This window comes from Odontesthes bonariensis, chromosome 22, assembly GCF_027942865.1.
Source record: "Odontesthes bonariensis isolate fOdoBon6 chromosome 22, fOdoBon6.hap1, whole genome shotgun sequence".
Lineage (NCBI taxonomy): Eukaryota > Metazoa > Chordata > Actinopteri > Atheriniformes > Atherinopsidae > Odontesthes > Odontesthes bonariensis.
Window position 1 is genome coordinate 13,839,026 of NC_134527.1, and position 23,386 is coordinate 13,862,411.

Consider the following 23,386-nt stretch of genomic DNA (forward strand, 5'->3'; position numbering starts at 1 on the left):
TTTTGGGGCTATCCTGACAACTTGTCCATTGTCCTTGAGGAAGATTTCTGCAAATGTGACACATACATCCTCTTATACAAAGAAAGACTTGGCTTGATATTACGTATTTTGGCGAGTGAACCGCAACTCAAACACTCTTAATCTGCAGCAACCTAAACCTAAAAGTCTCCCATTCAGTGAGCATCTGCAGGATACCATCACATCACAGTAGCAGCTCAGCCTACCCACCTTTATGTCAGTACACATGTCTTAGGAGAAAATGAGCTAATAACAATCTACCAGTACCTTTTCAAGATTCAAGAAGCTTTATTTATCCCGTGGGAAATTGCTGTGCAACAGTTGTGGTACAAGAGGGAAAGTACTAAAATAAAATAAAAATAAAATAAAGCTAACATAAAATAACATGAGTAACTGAATACAATATGTGCAGTGTGCAAATTAGCAGCCTCAATAAAATAAAATAAAAACAATACATACAACCAAAGTGATCTAGAGAAAGTGTCATTGTATAAAGTGGCATGGGGTAAAGTGACATTTGGCATTTGGCTTCTGGACGCAGTGTTTCCACTGACCCTCTCTCTTGAGCTGAGGTAGATAAATTAAACAGTCTGATGGCCACAGGCTGAAAGGACTTCCTCTGGTGTTCTGTCTTACACAGGGGTGGAATGAGTCTGTTGCTGAAGGTGCTTCTGTACGAGGTTAGCGCCTGGTGGAGAGGGGGAGTGTTGTTGTCAAGGATACCATGCAGTTTACACAGCATCCTCCTCACCAACAAAGAGTCAAGCTGGACACCCAGGACAGAACCAGCCTTCCTGATGATCTTGTTGGCGTCTGTTGCCCTCAGCCTGCTGCCCCAGCACACCAAACCAAAGAAGATGGCACTGGCTACCACCGACTGGTAGAACATCCTCAGCATAATGTTACATACATCGAAAGACCGGAGCCTCCTCAGGAAAAAGAGCCGGCTCTGACCCTTCTTGTACACAGCCTTCGTGTCCTTGGCCCAGTTTGCTATTGTTTTATATGCCTTCTAGGAAATGTGAGATGTTATTTGCATTTGCTATGTTTTATTTTACAGCTTTCATGTTAGAAGTTCAGGGTGATACATAACTGCAACCTTTTCAAGTAGTAGAAATGTGCTTTTGAATAAATAAATAAAAAGGTTGCCTGTTGCACTCTAAATTGTCCCTAGGAGTGGTCCATGTGGTCCTGTGATGGACTGGCAACCTGTCCAAGGTGAACCTTGCCTCTCGCCCAATGACAGCTGGGATAGGCTCCAGCCTATGATTTGGATTAAGCTGGTTTAGATAGTGGATTTAAACTGGTCCTCCATCAGGTTCAGAATCCAGTTTAAAATCCTTGTTCTAACTTTTGGAGCTTCGCATGGTCGAGCCTTTGTTTGACTTACTCAAGCCCTACCACAACAATAGGACCCCGAGGTCCTCTCATCAGGGGTTGTTGACTCAGAAGTATGAAAGGATACTGTGCTGTTGAGAAATTTTGGAGCTCTCACCCACTGCACTTGTGATCTGTGCACACTATGGACACATTTGAAAAGCAGCTTTAGACCTATTTGTTTTAACTTTGTTTTGTTTAATTGTTTTTATTTTTTCTTGTTTGGCTGCCATTTAACGCAATTGTCTTGTTTTGTGTTTATATCATTACTTTTATATCTCTATGTGACATTATGTGTTTATCTCTACCTTTGTGACAACTGTTCATGAAAAGGGATTTTGTGGATTTTTACATTTGCTTTCTCTCAGCATATAAGAATCTGGTTATCACTGAATAACGGCAGGAGGCAGCAATGAACGTGTCTACTGCCTCCTGGAATTAGGAAGTAGACGAAGAAGAAGCTTACCACTTGCTAAGATTGCTAACACGGAAGCAGCACAGTGCACGCACTGGTAGCATTAATTGAACAGCAAAAGGCGTCATTACTTCCTTAGAAAGGTAATCGTGCATCTATAATAATTCAATATTGTTTTAATACGCATTCAACGTGCATTGCCCATTCCTGCTACTGCAAATTGTTAGAAATATTGGTTAATTTTAGCCGCAGCAGAGGCTATTAGCATGACTAGCTGACCTTATTTTATCAACAAAGAGTCGTCTGGAGTAGGAATTGGCTGGTGTGTGAATCACGGCAGACGCATATGTTCAATCTACAGACGTCACGCTGAAAAGTCCAGTTAATCAAACCGAGATAGATGATTGATTACCAAATGTGTTCGTTGTAAGACACGCTTTTGATGCATGCAACGCCTCGTTGGCTAACGCTACTAGCTTGGCTTTAGCTGGAGCATTTTAGCTTTAGCTTAGACATTGTTTTAACGCTAAAGGTGAGTGCAGCGCGTTTGTTGTATGCGAAATGAAAGCGAACGCGCAGACAAGCAGTTTTTGATATTTTAGCTGACGTTGATCATGGAACAGCCAGGCTGTGCCTCTCGGGTAGCAAACAGGTTTAGTCGGTTGACCAAATGTTGGAGTTTAATTGAAGGCCGCACAAACGTCCTAAGTACAGACAAAAAGGCTAATAAGAGACCAGGGGAAAATACGTCAGTTGTTAAAAGCAATTAAGATTAGCAACCTGGTCACAAATGCTATATTTTAATTTTTCATTATAAAATGAACATACTAAAGTAATGATATCAAGCGTTTAACACACACACTCACTCATTCAATGTCAGCCAGACTATTGCGCACGTTTGCATGTAGTCACATTCGTTTAAATGTATTTAAAAGATAGATTATGCTGAAAGAATGGCAAACTGATCTGGATACATATTTTATTTAACCAGATGTAAGCTAGATTGATGAAGGAACGCTTTTTGTAATTTATTTATTTTTTGCTTTTTATTTATTTTTTAAAAACGTGTGGGTCAGAAGTTGGTTGGCGTGATAGGCAGTCAAATAGTCAAATAATTTTACCATTTATGTTGACAATCAAATGTTCCTGTATGATCACACAGTCCTAGTATTTGGGATATACCATGTAAATTGCTGTAAGCTTTTTTTGTCTCACATTTGTACATATTAATTTGTGCTCACACACACTGAAGAAAGTAATTTGTAATCAAATAAGTCAGGATTTATTTTCTTATGGGTTCTCCATGCGATGTCATAATCCAGCTTCAACAGCATAATAGTTTTACTATCTATTAAATGTGTTGAACATTGATTACCCTGTGTTTAAAGCTTTCAGGCTTGGATCCGAAGTCCTGTGCCTTTTTCCCCCCCTCCCTCAAACTCATCATTTACTACTATGGCCACATCCCTGGTTTATAGGTTAATTTTTTTTCTAACTTAAGGAATTGGCTGCGGATGGACTAAGTTTTGGAACTAGGAATAGGATAAGGACCACTTCCACAGCTATTTATGAAAGCAAGAGGTGATCTTAAAGTCTGCAGGTGCCCCCATTCTGTGTCAGCAGTGCCACCCTCTCGACCACCATGTCTGATGGCCGCATCTACGTGGGGAATCTTCCCATGGATGTCCAGGAGAGAGACATTGAGGATCTCTTCTACAAATATGGAAAAATCCGTGAAGTTGAATTGAAGAATAATAGGGGCACCATCCCTTTTGCCTTCATTCGATTCGAAGACCCACGGTGAGTTTTTGGGATGGTCTTTGGCAAGTCGAATCACATTCGCGGTGTTGGACACCTTAAGATTTGTGGTATAATATCGTCTCCGGTGACCACCAGCAGGGGATGGATGGAGACAGCAAATCCAACCTATGCCCGCTAGGTGTGCTTTGGTAAGGAGGTCTTTGCTCTCTTCTCTTAGGGATGCAGACGACGCTGTCTATGGAAGGAATGGATATGGATATGGGAACTCCAAGCTCCGTGTGGAGTATCCTCGATCCTCTGGTAAATCTGGACCAATGGGAGGCGGTGGAGGAGGAGGAAGTGGAGGAAGTGGAGGAGGAGGAGGACCAAGAGGAAGGTTTGGACCCCCAACTCGAAGATCTGAATTCCGGGTCATAGTGACTGGTAGGTGGATGCGATGAGTCGTAGCCAGTTAATATTAATCTCTCTTTCGGTGCGGCCTGGAGGTCAAGGGGACTGTTAGGAACATAGGAATCGTAGGCAGATATGTTCCCCTCTTTCTCTTGGCGGACTGGAGGACCAATGACTAGTAAATGGACGTCATAAGTCGTAGGCAGATATGTCACTCTCTCTCTCTCTCTCTCATGGCGGACTGGAGGTCAAGGGGACTGTTAGGAACATAGGAATCGTAGGCAGATATGTTCCCCTCTTTCTCTTGGCGGACTGGAGGACCAATGACTAGTAAATGGACGTCTTGAGTCATAGGCAGATATGTTTCTCTCATGGCGGACTGGAGGTCAAAGGGACTGAGTGGATAAGGTCAAGTCTGCTTCTAAGGTCATGAAAAAGCAAAAATCAAACAAACCGCTCATGTTGGCTGAATAACCCCAAACTCCAGCTGTAGTGACTGGTAGGTGTGATTTTGTCATTGTGTATTATTTATTATTTGTTTTGTATTTGTTGATGCAATCCATGTACGTGGACTGCTTATCCAACACCAAACCCTTAAAGTCTAAAGTGTCATAATGTTGTCTTGTCTAAACTGGTCATCCCAAATGTGATCACAACACTGTGGGTTGTAGGCCAACTGAAAAAAAAACACTCATTTAAGTTGGTCATACATTTACTAAAACTTTCACTAGCAAGGCTTTGCCTGACTATCAAAGGGCAAACCATAGTTGTTGGAGAAGTGGGCAGAGTTCTACGTCCCTAGATTATTAAAGAAATTGAAATAAACACGTGCTTTCACAATTTAAACAAATATATTGTAGCGATGAAATAGACTGTCCATTTACACGTTTTCAATTTAGGTTTGACAATGAACTCTTGCATAAGCAGTAAGTGCTGCAAGAGAGCTGTAAATAATTAAAGATGCTGTATATTAACTCTTTAGATGTTAGGTAAACCAAAAGATCCAAAGAGTAGTGCCATAATCGGCACCCAGTCACATAATGTGCTGGTCGGTTGAATGGTTTTGTGGGACGGGGTTGCTTGTTCAGTCCCCAATAATTCTCAAGCTTCCAGAGCACCCCCCCCCCCCCCCCCCCAATGGTTTCCTCATTTGTAAACTGCTTTTGACAAAAGCGTCTGGTTAAAATTTAAAGTAGTTATAAAAGAAGATAAACGAGCTGAGTTTTCTTGTAAACCAAATGTTTACAAAATTTGAACATTTAACACCAGGCGAATGCAATATTGTTGTCCGTCATGTAGAATTTTATTGTGAGGAAAAACGCACCCAAAACATAAGCTCCTCCCACTTCTCCATCTCTTAAGTAGCTTAACTTTCACTTGGTGTTTGGACTTGAGAACATTTTGATATGTAAAACAAAAGCGATGCCTTCAGAGGGTTTACATGTTGGTAGAGCAATGAGACGTTGAGACGAGAGACCCCAACGTTTTTCCCTTTGTCTTTTTCCCCTTAGGGTTGCCGCCAACTGGGAGCTGGCAGGATCTGAAGGATCACATGCGAGAAGCGGGAGATGTTTGTTTTGCAGATGTGCAGCGAGACGGAGAGGGCGTGGTAGAATTTCTCCGTAGGGAGGACATGGAGTATGCGCTACGCAGATTGGATCGGACAGAGTTCCGCTCGCATCAAGTGTGTTCCAGTGATGACATGTTCTGTTCATTCTTTACCTCTAGCCAATAAAATGTGAATATTTCTTCATGATTTTTTTCTTTTGCTCTTTCAGGGCGAGACCTCTTACATCCGTGTCTATGAGGAGAGAGGCGCCTCCAACTTCGGTCGGTCACGTTCTCGTTCCAGATCCAGAGGTCGCTATTCTCCGCCCTTCTATAACCGAGGATCTCCGCCTTTGCGCTACCAATCACCTCCACGCCATACTATGTCACGGCATAGCCCGCCTCCCAGGAGACACCCTCCACAGCATAGCCCTCCGCCACGTCATTACCGATAAAGGCCCCATCATCCATTTACAGAGGAGTTAGGAGGAAATGTTTTGTAATTCTGCATTTTATCTTTAATTTCTTATTTTTTTTCTCCCTAAACTCAGGCCTCCTCGTAGAACACATTGTGATCATATGTTTTGCATTTTTTGATACATACATTCCATGATCAGAAAACCCTAAACAGCCGGCTCCTCCCCACAGCCTTAAAGATTTGTTTTTCTTTTCTTTTTTTTAATACACTTGTGTGTTATAGGAAAGCAGAATTGGTGAATATTTTTATTTTTTATTTTTATCTTTGTTCAGCATCTTGGAGATTTCTTTTATAAAGAAATCTGTGGTTTTGATTGGATGGTGGGTAAACGTGCATAATGTCGAAAGCTGATTACACAAATCTGCAGCTCTCAGGCTGAACCTTGAATTGCTTCTTTAATTGACAAAATGACTTGTTACGTTTTGTTCACTTCGAGTATTTGCCAATCTTAAGAACCTGTGAAGCTAATCGGTGTCATAAAATTAGCCAGCTTTTTTACTGTTTACTGTGAGCCTCGTGTCTCTTTTTTTCTTCTTCTTTTCCCCCCCGTTTTGATGTGTGAATCGTTGACTGAGGTGGCCTGTAGGTAGAATATAATTTGTTTCCATCTAAAAAAATTTTTTTTTTTTCTTATCAATAAAATGCAATCTTTTACTGTGAAGGTTTAATTGCTTGTCCTTAAACTTTTTCTGTCTATATTCATTAAATTGGAAATTTCTCACCTCACTCAAGTTGGGGCAGAGCAGACACTCAACTGTTGTGTTGACAGTCATAAATGTCCACATTTATATTGGAATTCTGAACTCCATTATATAACGCTAACTTTCAGGGAGGGGGCTCCTAAAATGTCATTGACGGTGTGTACCAAGACACAAATACCTGGGGGTGGTACTGGACAATAAGCTGGAGTGGTCTGCCAACATAGAAGCAGTGTACAGGAGGGGCAGAGCCGTCTCTGGTCCTTCAGTGTCTGCAGTGACATGATGTGCATGTTTTATCACTCTGTCATTGAGAGTGCACTGTTCTCAGCTGGGGGAGTTGCACTACAGACAAAAACTGGTGAAAAAGGCCAGTTGTGTAGTAGGCAGAAGGCTAGACACTGTTGTAGTGGAGCAACGGATGAGGAGGAACTTATATTCTGTTTTGGAGAACAATAAACATCCTCTACACAGCATCCTGGCAGGACAGAGTGAGAGGCTCATCTCACTGCGCTGAATGACTGAGAGGTTCAGGAGGTCCTTTGTCCCCAAAGCCATAAAGCCAGCTTTTTAACAGTGACTGCTGACATGTTCTTCTCAAGTTCATAATAATCATTGTAAATATTTAAAAAAAAAAAAATTCTATTCTATTCTACTAGTGGGACAACTTCACTAAGTCCAAATTCACTAAGGGGAAGAAAAAATGTATACAATGGTTGACAAATTCCCCTTTTTAAAAAATGTTTTAAGTTTCATTTTGACTAATTGGGAAAAACGTAGATGCTACTCAACTCTGCCATAAAAAAAACTGATTCTGTGTCCAAGTGAGCTATAGTTTGGACCTCATCTGAACACTGTTCAGAGGGTTGTGTTCACTATTTCATATTCTCATTTGAGTTTAAAAAAAAAATAAGGTGCCACAAAAAACTAAACTATTATGCCTTCTAATGTTATATTGTTCTGTATGTGACCTGGTGTCCATGCAGTCACCACGGATGCAACTATGATAATAGTGTGAGTATATTTAACAAACTCATTTAACTGTCAACATTTTCAGAAAAGTACACAGAAGGCACATGGAGTGCAAAATATAAGATTTTTAATACACCATAAATTAATTTAACTTGGGGACCATTTTAGAAGACAGAAAAAAATAAATATATTTATTTCCAATGGTATACTTTTATCTTTTTCGTTATAATCAGACTCGGTCCATATGCAGACATCGTATTGCGTTTATGTACTAGCTTATTTTTTTGTACAATAATTCTGCTTCATTTCAACACATTGTATACACATTGTATTTCTTCTGACAACAAACAGCAATGCACAAAGAGTAATACTTGGGCATGTTTTAGACCAAATGGAGACACATCAGCAGTGATATTAAAACACTGGAAATTAAGCCACAGTGAACCAAACACGAGTGTGTTTCAGATATTTTGCAACTGTTAGTGGAACCAATGAAACACCTTTTCCGACATAGCTCTATTGATATCTGGCAATGTTGAACATTTTGAGTTGTGCCAAGACTTTGAGATAAGCATCTCTACATCCTCCACGCATATAAGAATAACTGGATTTACTCTCACCAAAAGAGTCATTTTTCACCACCTAAACCTGAACAAAGTCAACTCACTTACACTAATTTGTATTAGGAGCAGAAAATTCCGTGATGTATATCTCTAAATCTGTACTTAAAAAAAACAATTTTACCAGCATGGAGGACAACTGAGGACAGAGTTATGACAGTCTGAACGGCACTGCAGTACAAGGAGGAGCGAAGCTAAGACGTGTGTAGTAGTTTCATCTGGTGACGCAAAAAGAAACAAGGTGACACCACATTAAACTGAGCTCAAGTTGGCTCTTGTTTCAAATAAATGAATTACGGGACTCCATCCCGGTGACGGTGCTATCTGGACAGAAACAAACTCCAAACTGACACAAAATCCAAAAACTTGGGAGGAAAATCTGTCAAAAAAAAAGTGATACCTTGACCCTCAAATGAGAAGCTGAAGTCTCAGCAGTGAGTATATACCTAATTTTTCAGTGGGTATGATCACAAGTGTAACGGGGTGAGAACTACTCAGGAAATAGTGGCAGCTTTTTTGCCAGTTAGTATGGCAAAGACAAGGCAACCACAACTGAATGTTCAGAGGACGGAGGAAAACTTTTTTCTTGTGGTGAAAAGCGAAAAAGGGAAGTGCAGTGTGAAGGAAGCACACAGCTATCACTGCATTCTACCGCCAGCTATTAACTGACCATCAACACCTCTCACAATGCTGCGTGGAAGCAGATTCTCTGAGGACTGCACTTGGTCGATTTTTACGACAAATACCGGCTGAAATGTTCAGCCTGAGCAGCATCGTGGGAGTTTATAGGAAGAGTGATGTAATAAACGTAAAGAACGCGCTGTTTCCAGAGAGGTACTGGCCTGCGCAGACGTAAAAGCTGGCATTGGAGTCAAAAGGTAAACTTCCGCGGGTTTAATCACACCTCAATCGATGCATAGAGGTCAGATATAGAAGGAGCACAAGGTGGGAGGACTTTGTCAGGTACCAGAGGAAATGTGGACTCTGTGTATGCAAACTACAGTATGTTTACACGTGCTGCGCTGCACAGAGTTCAGGTCTGCATATCCTGCATGCTCGTGCGCATCAGAGACGAACACACGAAGAGGCCCATAAAATGTCAGAAAGGCCAGAAGGTGGTCCTCAAAATGGCTTTTGAGACGCAAGACAGTGACCACAAATTAAATTGACAAAACCTACTGTAGCACCGACCTATGTGATCAGCTGTTTCTCTAATGTTTTAGGAAGCCAAATCATCAAATTAAGCTGGATACTATTACTGAATCGTGTCAGCTATCGTTTGAGCTGACAACAATACTGAAAATGTATTTGGGAGTATCACAATATGTGTAACTTAATAAAAATCAGTCTGGCTCAATATAAACAGAGTGAAGGATGTAGTTGTTGTATCTTGAAACAACAGCTAAGTTTAAGGCAAAATAAATAACATCCTGAAGCAGTTTCAACGAGGGTACATTCATTGGGCAAACAATAACACTTCAAAATTAAATTTACTGGCAATTCTTGAATCTTGAAGATAAAGAGGAGCAATGGGAGAAAAGTTGTTTTACAACTATTTTTTTGTAAAATGAGCAGCTATATTGACCAATTATTTGCCCACCACTTGCCAAACAATGCTTTCATTAACATCAATCCCTCGCTTGTTGATTATGTGACGGTCATGTGGTAGTGCCAGTACGTGTGAAACAAGTTAGCAAAGAATCATGGGATTATGAGTTGCAGAGCTCTGAATCACTTGTTTTCTATGAGAATCTGCACTTTGTTGATCAAGTCTCGAGCCATCATCAAGACCTGTGGGACGTCGTGGCGCTCTGCCATTTCTAGGAGGAGAAGTTAGAGATTAGTTCGGCTTGATTTGAAATCCTTTGTTAAATACAGTCATCCCACGTGAAAATTGCGCCCAACCTTTTTCAAAATGGTTGTATTGTGTCTGAAAGAGGTCCTATTACACTCATTTACAGGTTCATCATTTTTGTCTGGACTAGGTGTCTAACTAACTAGATAACTATCTAACTAGGTGTCTTTAAAAAGAGCCTGCAGATATTTTCTCATTCTATATATTGCTGCCGCGCCTCTTGTCACCTTCTGACCACACTAATACTGAGCTGTGATATGGGTCTGCAGTAGAGAAATTACTGGTGATCAAAAGAAAAAGAAGCACATTAAGCACTTTGGCTAATATCACATTGTCGTATCACATTGTTTTACAAAACTTAGATTATAGATATCTGATTAGAATAATAAGGTATGAAATATTACCTTATTATAAAAACTGGTAATTCAAAAAAGTTAAGCCAAAAGTGAAAGGTGTCGCAGATTGCTTGCCTAATATCTATCTACACAAATCACACTTTGTAGTAGTCCGTGAAAACAATTGAGCTTTTTGATTTGGCCCTTAGTTTAAAGAGTGCAAAACTGGCCACATGGCAGGTATTTTCCAAATGTACTTCAGGTGATGTAGATAAGTAAGAGAAGAAAAAACCTGGACAACAAACGAGACGTGTTCGATTGGAGAAAGTAACTGACACTACTATGGACTTGCGATGAAAAATGCAAGAAAAGCATAATATGACCTCGAACTTGCCTTTTTTTGTTTGTTTGTTTTTACTGATTATCAGAATAGAACAGCATTCTTAGATGATGCGACACTGCTCAATTGTCTTTCAGCTCTGACTCCACCATAATGTAGCACTTGTATTCATCTTACCATTGAAAAACTTGATGATGTCTGTGAAGTCCATGTTATTTTCCAAGATGATGTCTCTATACATCTCAACAAGTGCCAGAGCAATGAAGAGCACAAAGTGTTCGGAGGAGGTGTGCTTGGCTGCCCAGATGGTTTCCCACACAGAGAACACATCATCGTACACCATTTCTGTGGGGAAAAGACCGACAGATCACAGAGGTTATTTCTTTCAAGTGAGACACAAGTTCACTTGCAGGCAATTTAACCAAACATTATGATGCCATCATTTCCTAACCCACCTCTTTTGAAGTCGAGAAGAAACCAGCGATAACAGAAATAGAAGTGGGTGTAGTCTCCATTCTGCTGCATCAGCTCAAACAGCTCAGAGTCCAGGATCTGTTTGTATAAAGGCAAATTGTCCTCATTACACTGCAGCTTGTGTGTATGCACATGTCTCAGGACACTTTGGAAAAAAAGCATGTGATTGACAACCTTTCACCTGCATGTAAGACCCTGACACTTTTTACTGCTTAAACCCATACACTCGAGATTTAATTATGTCATATCTGTAATATCTGATACAAAGACACATCAAGAAAGAAGCCTATGCCTATGGATTTACACAAGAAGTCACTGGCAGTTTTGACTTCAAACACTGGATTTGAGAATATACACCTATGTTAAATCGATATTTTACACCAAGAGGCAAAAACTATTAAGTTTAGTTCCAAGCAGTTAGGGGACCAAACAAGTCAGCAAGTATCAATTACCATGGTAACTTGATCATGTTAGATGCATGACTGGAAGAGGAAAAACACATTTTTGCTTGTTACAGCACCTCTTCGGGTATCAAATATCAACATCAGATATGGAGTCCAGACAAATGCTGTAATATAATCTCATTTCCTGGTTTGTAGCTTTGTCATTAATTTCAAAAAGCTGTCAAGACAAAATTTTGAATAAAAAGAATCTACATTATATTCTTTGTGAGGCTTGATAAAAAGCTCATTTCTACACATCCTGGTGAAGAAAGACACAATTATGAGATGTGGAACTTTTAAAAACTGTGTCTAACCAAAATGTTTCTGAAAATTGGTCATGTGGTCCAAAATGAACCTGCTTAAGTGCAGGTCCAAAACCGACCTACTGGTGGTGTAAAAGTGCTGTAAATGCTGAAATGCAACTTGAGGATTTTCCACAATCCGTGCACCAAGTTTAAAAACTTTAGTCTCTTCTTTGAAGCAGAAGAGAAAAATAAAATGTGTTTAGGATGAAAAGTTATAAACACTAAATGTGCTTATGCCCCTTTGTTTAGAATAAAGTTACATGATAATAGATTAAACAGGTAAGTGGATCAAACTTGGCTAATCTTGACTTTTGTTGTTATCTCCTTTTAAGAATAAAGTACATAAGTTATATAGTTTTAGCTTTCTCTGCTTTTATCCTCAAATTGCAGAGAAAAAAATAAAACGATCTACTTATTACTCCTTTGTCCCCCCCAGTTTTTTCTTCTAGTGTACATCAATTTAAAGTCAGTAGCTGTATCAACTACTTTTATCATTATCTTATACATTCATCAAAAATACACTCCAAATCATAGGCTGGGTTCTAAAATGCTTTATCGTTGTCTACACATACCTGTATAAGTGAACGCATATTGGCAAAGTGAGAGTCCATGGCACCACCATGAGGAAAATTCTGGTTCATCCTCTTCATCAGTTCAGTGAAGCAGCTGAATGCCATTACCTCTGAGAAGACCCCCCCCCCCACACACACACACACAAACACACACACACGATTAATAAGTTGTTCATTTAGCTATTTATGAGCACTTGTGCAAAGCTAGTACACATCCCGTTTAAGTTTAAGTTTTACTGACCATCATCAAGAATAACGAGAAGAGGAGCCAGAAGATCACACATGCCCTGCACATAACCTATATTCAGATGCTGCCACACGTAACTGCAAAGACAATCGCATTTCTCAGGTTTTACTTTCACACCTTTTTTTGGTTGAAACAAACCTCAGATAATCGGTGTGGTTACCTGCACATGATGTTACGCAGCTTCTCCAGATTCTCAGGAGTGAAGTACCAGTATGTTCTGTCGCAGCGTCTGACATCTTTGTCAATGCGATGCAAGTTGATCAAGTACATGTCCAGCGTTTCTTGCTACAGAAATAATAATAAACTCAGTCAGAGCATGTTCATGATGACAAATGAAACCCTGCCTTTGTATGTGTCTGTCATGTTCCATGCTTACAGAATAGGTCTGCTCCTCTGAGGACTCTTCATATCTAATGACGCCTCCTATTTCTGCAGACGCTGGTTCAGTGAGCACATTATCCATCTCAGGCTCCTCTTCGGAAAGACCCAGGTCAGTGTCCTCAGGACTGGTGTTACAAGCCGTGTCCAGATGATGATCTAGGAGGTCTTCAGCGGCCATTTTCTGTCTTTGTGCCAATGAGACAGGAGGTGCAGCGAGGCTCGCCAAAGGCCTGGCCTTAATATCCTCAGAGTTCACACATGTTATCCCTGCGGGAATGTCCTCCATTTCCAAGGCAGAGGGAGAGTCATCTGAATCGGCTGTGTCGGCAGACTGCCGAGAGTGCGACGATAATGAGAGACTGCCCCTGGATGCTGACTGAAGAGCATTTAGTACTTGTCTGACTGGAGAATTTGAACCAGGTTTCTCCAATTGTATCTCGGTAGCCTTTTTGGTTTCAAAGTCAGTAGCAGTAGTTTCTGTAATTTCAGGTTTTTTAGAGACCTCTGGATTTTTTTCACTTGGCGAATTAGTGTCTTCTTGTGTTGTAAGTTGACAAGATGTCTCCTCTTCGAGATCTTTTATCTTGTGCGTCTGAATGGTCAGAGTCTGCCCAAGTGGAGGTGCTTGGAAATATTCATTATGAATCTCAGTTACTAGCTTCAGAACATTAGTATTCCCAGGAACAGATTTCAAATTCATGTTTGTGTCTACTGAATTTAAAACTCCATCAATTGTTAGGTCTTCACCTTCTACTTTAGATGTCTCTATGGACTTATCAATTACGGCCTCCACAACTACCTCACTTTTTATTTTTGTATCCGTCTCCTGCCTTACATCCTTTCCTTGTGAGTCACCCAATGTGAGCTGACTCTTTTTTTCAGCTGTATTTTCTTCGCTGAGGACTTTGGACGTTTCAGCTGTCTGCTGAGAAGTTGAAGGTTCAACCGTTGATTCAATTACTGGAGGGTTGTTGTCTGAACCTGGATTCTCATTTGACACATCTGGGGAGGAGGGGTCACAGGAAGGAAGTTGTGGACCATCTGTGGTCTTCACTGGGCTGCTGTGCTCTGTTTCTTCCTCCTCAGCCCTGGACTCAGCCTCAACTGATTCAAATACCTAGCACCAAAAGGAAAGTGGTAAAAATGCAACACATCTTGGATCTAGTCGTACAGAGATGAATTGATGTTGGTCTAATGTATTAATGAATAATAAATAATTAAGTTATGCATTATACTCATCAGTAAGACAAAAAAAATGATTTAACAACTGTTTGTTCTTTGTATTTAAGCCATAAAAACACATCCAACTATCGGTTATCTTACATAAATGCTTATCTATGCTAATCTTGTTAATAAATGTCTGGTCAAACATTTTCCAGGACCAAAGTAATCATGAGGTCCAAGGAGTCAACAGTATTTTTGAAACGTAGCAATGCAAATGTTACTTAATGGTTTATTTCCTATTTCTCGAGGGTGCATTATTATAAATGCCACCTAAACAACATACACTTTATTTCTGCTCATAATGTTGATTTTCCATTATCCAGTAGCCTTCTGAGTTTCAGTTCATTTAATTAAATCCACTTTAAGATTTGATCAGATTTGATTATCCAAGTAAAATACTTCAATATCATATATAATAGCTGATGAACCAACACAAGATTTTGGGTAGAATGTTTGGGGCCCCAGACAATTAGTAATGATCATTTTGGTGATCCTACCACTTTTTGTTGCCACCATGATAAAAAATATGATAGAGACATTTATGTTAGACTCATAATGAACGGTAGTCCCTTCTGTTTTACCATCATGAGGTCAAAATTTACAGTTCAGTTCTGATTACAATACAACTACCTGTGCACTGTTGCTGGATTCACTCTGTGAGTTGGTGTTCTGTTGGTCCGAGCTGCAGCTCAGACACGACTAAAGCACCACACAAGAAACAAAAAGCAGAAAAGTTAGTCGAGCTGCTTCCTCATTCCATTATCATTAACCAGTTCCAGTTCATGTTTTTTGTCTATTCTCACAGTGGTTTCACAATGTTTTGGGTTTTTTTTTTAATGAGGAAAGTTAGAACTTGCATCTGTACTGATGGTGGAGTCCCGCTGTATGGGCCCTTTTTCCACGCTGGCTCCGGATGAACATCGTGCGATGGCCTCAGCATGTTTCTCCCTCTCCCTCTGAAGGACAATGACCTCACAACCCTGCCACTCTTTCATAGTCTGCTCATACACTGTCCGCATCTGCTCATCAATCTAAGCCAGAAAACAAGTGTAAACAAAGAAGAATACAACCCAGGGTTCATTCATGTACCATTGCACATCAACATTACAAAAGTAATACCTCCAGCCTGCATTTCTCAGTCATGGTGAACTGGTAATGTCCCAAAAGGAAGGGCCAGACTTTCTTTCTTAGTGATGGGGCCACACCACCAAAGTACACGAGGCGGTGGATTTCCTTTTCCTCGTAGGCCTGAAAATAGCAGTTTTTCAATTATTTCCCTTGCACAGAAAAACAGAGGAATTAATTGTAACAGTAAAGCACAATGTGCATCAATCTTACCGAGCTGTCTTTGAGGAACCTTTCCCAGACCTCCACAGAGAGGCCTCCTCGAGCACCACAGGGCACCTCAGGGTCAACTATAGTGGTGTTGACCAACGCAGAAAGGTGTGTTCGGACTGTGGACAGATGGCGACAGTACGCAAGCCCTGTGGAGAAAGAAGTCTTTTAATACGATTGATCAACATCAACTGTTGGAACAAAGCAGCTTGAAATATTCGTAAATGGTGAAAAGCAGAAGAACAGATGTTTACACTCACATCCATAGAATGCCCGAGAGATTATCTGGTATTTCATTGTGTCGCAAAGGAGCTTTAAGGGAGCCCTGGTAAGGTTGGAAAATGGCAAACTTAGTCAAGTGGAATAATCTTAATGTCAATTTGAGTCAGTCCCTTGAAAACACTTACCTTTCCTGATTGCAGCCATTAGGCAGAGAGCCATCGGAGGAGCCATTCTGTGAGCAGGAGGAACAGGAGGACTTTCTAGGGGTCGGCTGCCACATATTAACACCCTGATCCATCAGCTCCAGGGCCACTGAACACCACAAGAGCTCTGATCATTATTGTTGCTATCATCAGCATTACAAGCAAGCAAAAGCAGAGGAAATGCCAACAGATTCATGTGTGAAAATCATAAGAAATAGAAAAAGGAGAAAAAGATGAGAAAAACAAACCACGTGAGAGGGTGAAGATGGAGATGTGCCAGAAAAAATTACTTTATGTCCATGCAAAGGCTCCTTATTGTCAACAGGACTATTTAAAATGAACATGTACACTAAACAGAAAGGAAAATATTACAAATGCAGCAGTTAAACATTGGGAATAAATTAATTACAAAGATGATCACATTATATGCCTGGGGAAAAATAATGATTTAAAACTGAAATTGTAGTAAATTACACATTAAAAGGGTGAAGCAATCATAGATGTAATCTCAAATGATTCTTTATTGGATCATTACAGAGAGTCACAATAGTAAGACACCTACTGAACTCTGTCTGATTGCCAGGAAAGAGGATCCGAAACACATAATCGGTTGCTTCATCATCTTCCTTATCTGATACGGAATCACATGAGCCATGTGGACTCCTCTTTCGCAGTTTGGGGAAAACCTTTCCCTGTGAAAGAAGGCATTCTACTCATGCATGCCAATTCTAAAATATTCAAAGTAAAATTACTGTCATAAAAGTTCACAGTGACGAGTAACCATTACTGTGAAAATGATGCTGACCTTTCCTCTCTGGTTCCAGAGTGGTGGGTCCAGCTGTCCATGGGGTAGCAGGCCAGTCTCCAGGCAAGTGAGAAACTGGAGCAGGTGACCCCCTTTGGGAAAATGTAGGGGTGGTCTCTGAATCCCATCCTGGCTCACCAAAACTACTGTTCCACCACTGTTTACTGGAGAAATCAATGTAATTGAAACAGGACTTTATAAGTCAGTTGTAGGGAACTTGACTTAAAATTAAAAAGGGATTACAATACCTTGCTGATGACAGTGAAGATACACAATCTCTTCCAAACGAATTGTCATGGCATAATCCCAGTAAACACTAAGAAAATGATGGGTAAATACAAGGCACCAAGTCAGCTGTACGAAAAAAAGACATCATGTTCAACAGACCAACTCTAACCTCTTTTCAGAATCGAGCTCTCCAACATTGCCATTCATCAGCTGGTTGGGTGTCCACTTCAGTGTCATGACATCGGCAGTGTGATGGAGAGAAAGGTAGCCTGGAATGGCTTCCATGTCGTCTCTCTGCAGGCACAATTAAGTGCTGATAAACCTCAACAATTCTCATTGCAGTAATAGTAGGATCAGTTACATGCAAATCAATTAGAACATGCATCCACTTCCTCCAGGAGTAAACAACCCACAAGGATGCTTTTTGTTGTAATAAAAATGAAAGAAAAAGAAAACACACACCGGCTGCACCAGGACATTGTTCTTTCCAAATAGAAGTGTGGTTCTGGAGTTTTGGTGGAGCGACTCAACATATTCTCTCGCCCACATGAGAGGGCGATCATCCATGCTACCACTGGACTGTCTCTTCTGGATCTGGAAGGTTAAGAGTACATCAGAAGTATTACACAAGCGAAAACAAAATTTCATTACCGGTTCTTTCGTGATGTATTTATCAGTTCTTTGACTATCCTACCAAGGCAGGCCTTCTGGAGGGAGAATCCTGCCGACAGTGGCTACTGTGGATTCGATGCCGCTGCACAAGCTCGTCAGCAGACGGATCTGTCCAGAAATGGTCTGCAGTTTTAACTTTTGTGTACTCCAAAGCACAAGGGCCAACTGTTGAAAAAAAAGTTAGTAGGTTTAAAGTGGAGTTCTGAATCATTATTTATATAAACTGAAAGTAAGTAAAATAAGAGAAAGTACCCAATAAAGATGCAAGGATTGGTCCATCCACAGGATCCATCAGCATGGCTTCTCTGTCATAAAATGAACTAAGCAGTACATGCATTAAAGTTTTCAACAATTCAATAAAGGATGATGCACATTGTATACAAAATCAGAAATATGTGTATATATTTTTTCAAAGCTTTGAAAGCTATCAAAGTGAGGACACATAGGGAGCAGAACTGAAACACCATCAGTCATTTTAGTCATTGAACAGAACAGATAATATTCTTTAGCCATAAATTTACAAATGCATTCATTAATACATAACAATACCTGCTGTTTTCCACCAAATAAAGGATAATCTTGTCCAGCAGCTTCTCCATCAGAGCTGTTCGAATCCACAGATTTTTCAGGGCTTGAGGAGGGAACTTGGGTAGCTTGGACTGCCGACTGCGGTCATTGCTCAGTGAGGAATTGTTCTGCTTGCTAAAGAACAGAAATAGAGAGTGTTGGCTGCACAGGAACTGATGCATGGCACAAAAAGTTCGGGTTGGAGGTTTACTTAATCTCATCATGGACATGATTGTCATGTCAATATTGGACTTACTAACTGTTCTTTTTCTGTGGGCAGAATGGCAAAAAACAAACAATTCCTTGAAGCTCGAGACTTTGGGTATAGTCATTCTAAAATCATTCTAAAGTCATTCTAAAATCTTAATGTTCATACCAAATGTCCACTCCTCAGCCACTTTTGATGTGTGTTTGGGGTGACTGACCAGTGTCCACGTTTCAGCCGTCTCACTGCTGGTTTGTGGTTATGCAAAAAAATGACGAGGTATTCCTAGCGTTTGAATATTCCATCCACTGTGTGCCACCAGCTCCACTACACTGCCATCCAAATACTTTACAGCAAATACACTGCATGTTTGGGACTGAATGCCTCATCTTTACTCATCCAAACAGCTGTCACCATATCTTTCTTGCATATGGCTGCACACTCTGGTTGAGCATATAGGTGTTGATTAAATCTTTTTTTTTGCTGGTACTTTGAAGGTACTCAAATATATACGTTGTACATTCACTTTGCCACAAAAGAGCAGTTTGAATAAGCAACTGAAAGATTAATATTGCCATAGCATCCAAGTCCATGAGGAACTTATGTAAATTTCCAACCAGTGCTGTAAAAGTGGAAACCACAAGGTCTTATACTACCCCATATAAAAGACTAAAAGCGAAATAGACTTTAAGATTTTGGAGATTTTATGTCTCTGGTTTCTCACAGGCAGAAGTTAACATTTCACCTGTTTTCAATAAGCTGCTCCAGCTCCTGGACCTTGCGACAGAGCTCTTCGGCAGGTGAGAAGCTCTTTGACACCTTCATAAAGAGTGCGGCGACCTTATTACTGCAGAGCAGACCCGCAATACGACGTTTCAGTCCATGCAGAAGGCAGGCCTCTACTACGGCTTCACACACAAAAACAAATGGAGCTTAGGCCAATGCTTCGCTGGATTATTCTTAATGTCACTTTAATTGAATAAACCTTTTGTTTGTTTTTTTATTTCAAAAGCACTAAATACTGTCATCTTTGTGAAATCCTTCATGTTACTAAACCTTAATATTCTTTTTTCATTAAATAAAAGGCAAGCACAGGTGGCACAAATAAAAATAGACTGAAATCAACACGGTCTATGGTTGCTAGGATATGATAAAGGTGAATCACATATGTCTCACTCCTAGTTAGTATCAACACCTTTAAAAAGCGTCAGTCCGCTTTATTATATACACCATCCACCCGCCTCAATAACTATGAATAGACATGATGAGGAAGAGTAAATCATAAGGATTTATACTATCTGAACAAACTGTTCCAGACCTTTTGGCACTCTGAGGGTGAGATCGTGGGAAGTGACAGGGCTCGTCACAAAATGATGTCAACCATCAGTCTGTACTGTTGTGACAAACACTTTGATTTACAGTATACAGTGTGTGCAGAATGTCATGCATTACACTGTAGCATATGCTTATCTTAGATACAAAAGAATGAACTATTTAAAGGAAAAAAATAAAGATATTTTATCTATGGAGCCTTCTTAGTTTGGTTAATCTCCCACAATCCATATGTCATCTTTCGTAGCCTAAGTTAGAGTCAAACATTACAATTGAGGAAAGGTGTAGATTAGTTTGCCATGCAATAAAAGTCCGCAGAAAAACATTTACCACAGAAGGATATAACGTGGCTGCTGTCTGCATGCACAAATTTCCTTGTTACTGCCTCCTCCATAATTTGTTTCACCTAAAGGAGAGAAGTGAGACAGTGGGACAAGTCTTTATCAGTCTGACACCGTTATGCAAGGGTGACAAAGAGAAGCACATGCATGTAGAAAGAGCTTTGAACAACCAAATTTTAAACGATGGTAACTTCAAAGGGAACAGAAGAAACTTTGAGACACCTGTTATTATTATTTTATTTACCTTTATTTAACCAGGCAAGCAATTAAGAACAAAAATTCTTATTTTCAATAGCAGCCTGAACAAGCAGAGGCTCGATAAAGGGAAGGGGGAGGAGGAGCTAACAGTTAAAAGAATAGGGTTATATAAAATACACAACAAAAGAAATCAATAAAAATAATAAAATAAATAAATACAGTACAAAACAAAATACAGACAAACAGTAAACAGTATGGCAGGAGGGCATATTAACAAGTGCAGGAATCAACTGTGGCTTGGAGCAGGTTTGTTTTGAAGGTGAGGACCTGTATGAGGCACACTTAAAAAACACAGTACAAATTTACAATGATGCACTCTAATGCATCATTAGATGCATTAGAATCCCCCCCCCCCCCCCCTTCCTCCTTCTAATCAAAAGAGCCACATCTTAATACCATGTTCCTTACGCAGGTTTTCTTCTTTAAAAGCTCAATAAAGCCAAACTTGAGAAAAGCCTTTGGGAACCATTGGAGGTTATTTTGTCAGACAAGCTCCTTCCGAACTGCAGGGAACACTACACCAAAGTGTTTTTAACGTTACTAGTAAGCTGATCTTTACATGAAAATTCTTGCCATTCTCAATTTCAATTCATAAAAAAAAAATCAGCTTTTTAAATAAGCCTGAGGTCACATCTGTCTTATCCTCTATAAAAACCAAATGAACATGAATGAATACAATAAAATAAGCTGACATTTTTTCTTGAAATATATATTGCTTGATCGTGATCTACTAAGTGTTTGTGTCCTAATGAGCCATCTAATTATTACTTAACTTAATGTGGTGCTCTGTGTTGTATGAAAGGACGCAAAGATCCGGTCGGATTCATTACAATGAGTGTGGCTACTGCAGCCAGAGATCAGCATTGTTTTTGTCCATCTTCTCCATGAGTGAACAACATGCAAAGTCTACCTTGCTATAAAAACATCTTTTTCAACCTCCGCAAAAGATTCAAAATCTAAATCAACTGATACATATGATGGGTTTAGAATCTACACATTACATCTACGCCCCTCCCTGTTGCAAGATCTGCTACAAGAGCTATGGATCCTTTTTTTTTCTTTCTTTCTCTCTCTTTTTTTTTTTTTTTTTGAGAAGCAATGAGTCACAGGTGAGGAGGAGCACGGACACAATGAGAAGTCTGGAAGTACCAGGCACCTTTACCAATGGCTAAAACAGACTGTTTTCTTTCCCTGTGGAGTCCTGAAGTCATTCAGGAGTTGTTTATTTTCTTATTTTCTTCATCTATGGTGTGACCACTGTCCCTTCTGTAGATTCACGTTATATGCTTTCATCGGGCACGATTGTTGCTTTGTGCTTTTTGTTAATGGCTGTGAGAGCACCTACTAACATGAACAGATGGCAAGGTCACACCTTTAAGTTTGAGGTAATAAGATGCTTGTTGACGGGGATGTTAATTCACCTGCCATTTCTTCAAGGGAAAAGACCACAATAAAGGTTTTGCGTTAGCAGGTGCAAACGTGTACACGGCTTCTGAAATGTGTAGGTTTCTCCATCGATTTAAAATGATTACTATCGTCATCATTACCATCACCATGATCGTCATCATCATCACCATTCTCATCATCTTGGCATCGGTACCAGCAGTCAAACGGACCCTGTGCAATTTTTACTGGTGCCAATAACATTTATTCTTGTTAACAAGCAAAATGAACGGTGAACCGTATCATAAACAGGCCTGTGGCGTTGTCAAACCCGATGAACGGTGCACAAACCGACACACACACACACACACGCACACACACACACACACACACACACTCAGCCCCATAGCCATGGTCATCATGTACAGGGATGAGCTGAAAAAGAAATAAAAATGTCACGAACCTCCTTCTTCACGTTGCGCAACAGCTTCTGGCGCGTCTCGGCCTCTGTCACGGGAGAAAACATGATGAATATGTGGATCAGATGCTGTCTGGGAAATTAATGGTGATGTGCGACAGAGACCGTACCTCCCATGTTTCCGGGCACGGTGTGGCGGCTGACACGCACAGCTTTCTCGAAAATGCCTTGAAACCTATTCAGACCACACGGTAAAAGACAGCAAGGCTCAGGGATGTAGCTGCGATATGCTCCTTACGACTATATTAGACCTATCTCCTACCTCACCGTGAACCACCACCCCTTTAAAGTCACAGTGGCACATTAATGCCAACGCCGACGCGCACGTTTTCCCTGGACACGCACCATACACGCAATATCGTAGAGTAAATAGGATATATGCAAACCGTGTTCATGTTTTCTCACTTATGTGTAATCAAATGAACAATAGGAAGATTTTGGTCAATCTGAAAAAATACGAGTCACATTCCTCTTAAAATTGAACTGTACAGCCTATTTTACCAGGCTGGCAAGCACGAGTAGCCAAAACTCCAGAGCTAAAATGTGGCATAAAGGGGACAGAAATGCCAAATTGTCAACATTGGGCGACAATTAAAGGACCACAAAATGATGAAGGAAAAAGAAAAAAACAGAAAAACATACACACACAGTCACGAGAAACAGAAAATACACCCTCTTTCAGGTTTTACATGAAAAATTATGTTTTATGATTAGATACGCACAACCTCATTTGAACAAGAACACACCATGCATTACATAGTTCCACTATGAATTTCACAAAAAAAGTAAGACAAAAAGCAGAGGCATTGTGTGAAAGAAACAAGTTTCACCTCATGATTCAACAGCTGGCAGAACCACCTTTAGCAGCAATAAGTTATAGTAATACTTTTTGTATGATGTTACC

General features: G+C 40.2%; 2 protein-coding genes across 7 annotated transcripts; one reads left to right on the forward strand and one right to left on the reverse strand.

Moving 5' to 3' along the window:
* Positions 1–1,844: 1,844 nt before the first annotated feature.
* On the forward strand, positions 1,845–6,655 carry srsf9 (serine and arginine rich splicing factor 9). 5 transcript variants are annotated; one of them, XM_075455835.1, is made up of 5 exons: positions 1,845–1,953; positions 3,434–3,610; positions 3,789–3,994; positions 5,473–5,645; positions 5,740–6,655. In XM_075455835.1, exons 2-5 carry the CDS (start codon positions 3,453–3,455, stop codon positions 5,962–5,964), a joined length of 762 nt encoding a protein of 253 aa, XP_075311950.1. In that variant the 5' UTR covers positions 1,845–1,953; positions 3,434–3,452; the 3' UTR covers positions 5,965–6,655. The 5 variants fall into 5 exon arrangements, with proteins under 5 accessions (XP_075311950.1, XP_075311947.1, XP_075311948.1 ...); XM_075455832.1 differs by having other exon boundaries at positions 1,848–1,953; positions 3,199–3,610; XM_075455833.1 differs by having other exon boundaries at positions 1,849–1,953; positions 3,312–3,610.
* Positions 6,656–7,764: 1,109 nt separating this feature from the next.
* Positions 7,765–22,764, reverse strand: sgsm1b (small G protein signaling modulator 1b). 2 transcript variants are annotated; one of them, XM_075455610.1, is made up of 25 exons: positions 22,593–22,764; positions 22,468–22,511; positions 20,353–20,428; positions 19,436–19,598; positions 18,468–18,620; positions 18,171–18,238; positions 17,941–18,083; positions 17,709–17,840; positions 17,416–17,540; positions 17,267–17,334; positions 17,019–17,182; positions 16,776–16,905; positions 16,196–16,322; positions 16,049–16,113; positions 15,792–15,937; positions 15,573–15,701; positions 15,311–15,484; positions 15,084–15,152; positions 13,225–14,346; positions 13,009–13,133; positions 12,843–12,925; positions 12,602–12,711; positions 11,263–11,359; positions 10,985–11,152; positions 7,765–10,097 (listed from the first exon to the last, which is right to left on the reverse strand). In XM_075455610.1, exons 1-25 carry the CDS (start codon positions 22,597–22,599, stop codon positions 10,009–10,011), a joined length of 3,777 nt encoding a protein of 1,258 aa, XP_075311725.1. In that variant the 5' UTR covers positions 22,600–22,764; the 3' UTR covers positions 7,765–10,008. The 2 variants fall into 2 exon arrangements, with proteins under 2 accessions (XP_075311725.1, XP_075311724.1); XM_075455609.1 differs by lacking the exon at positions 22,593–22,764 and having other exon boundaries at positions 22,468–22,530.
* Positions 22,765–23,386: the final 622 nt, after the last annotated feature.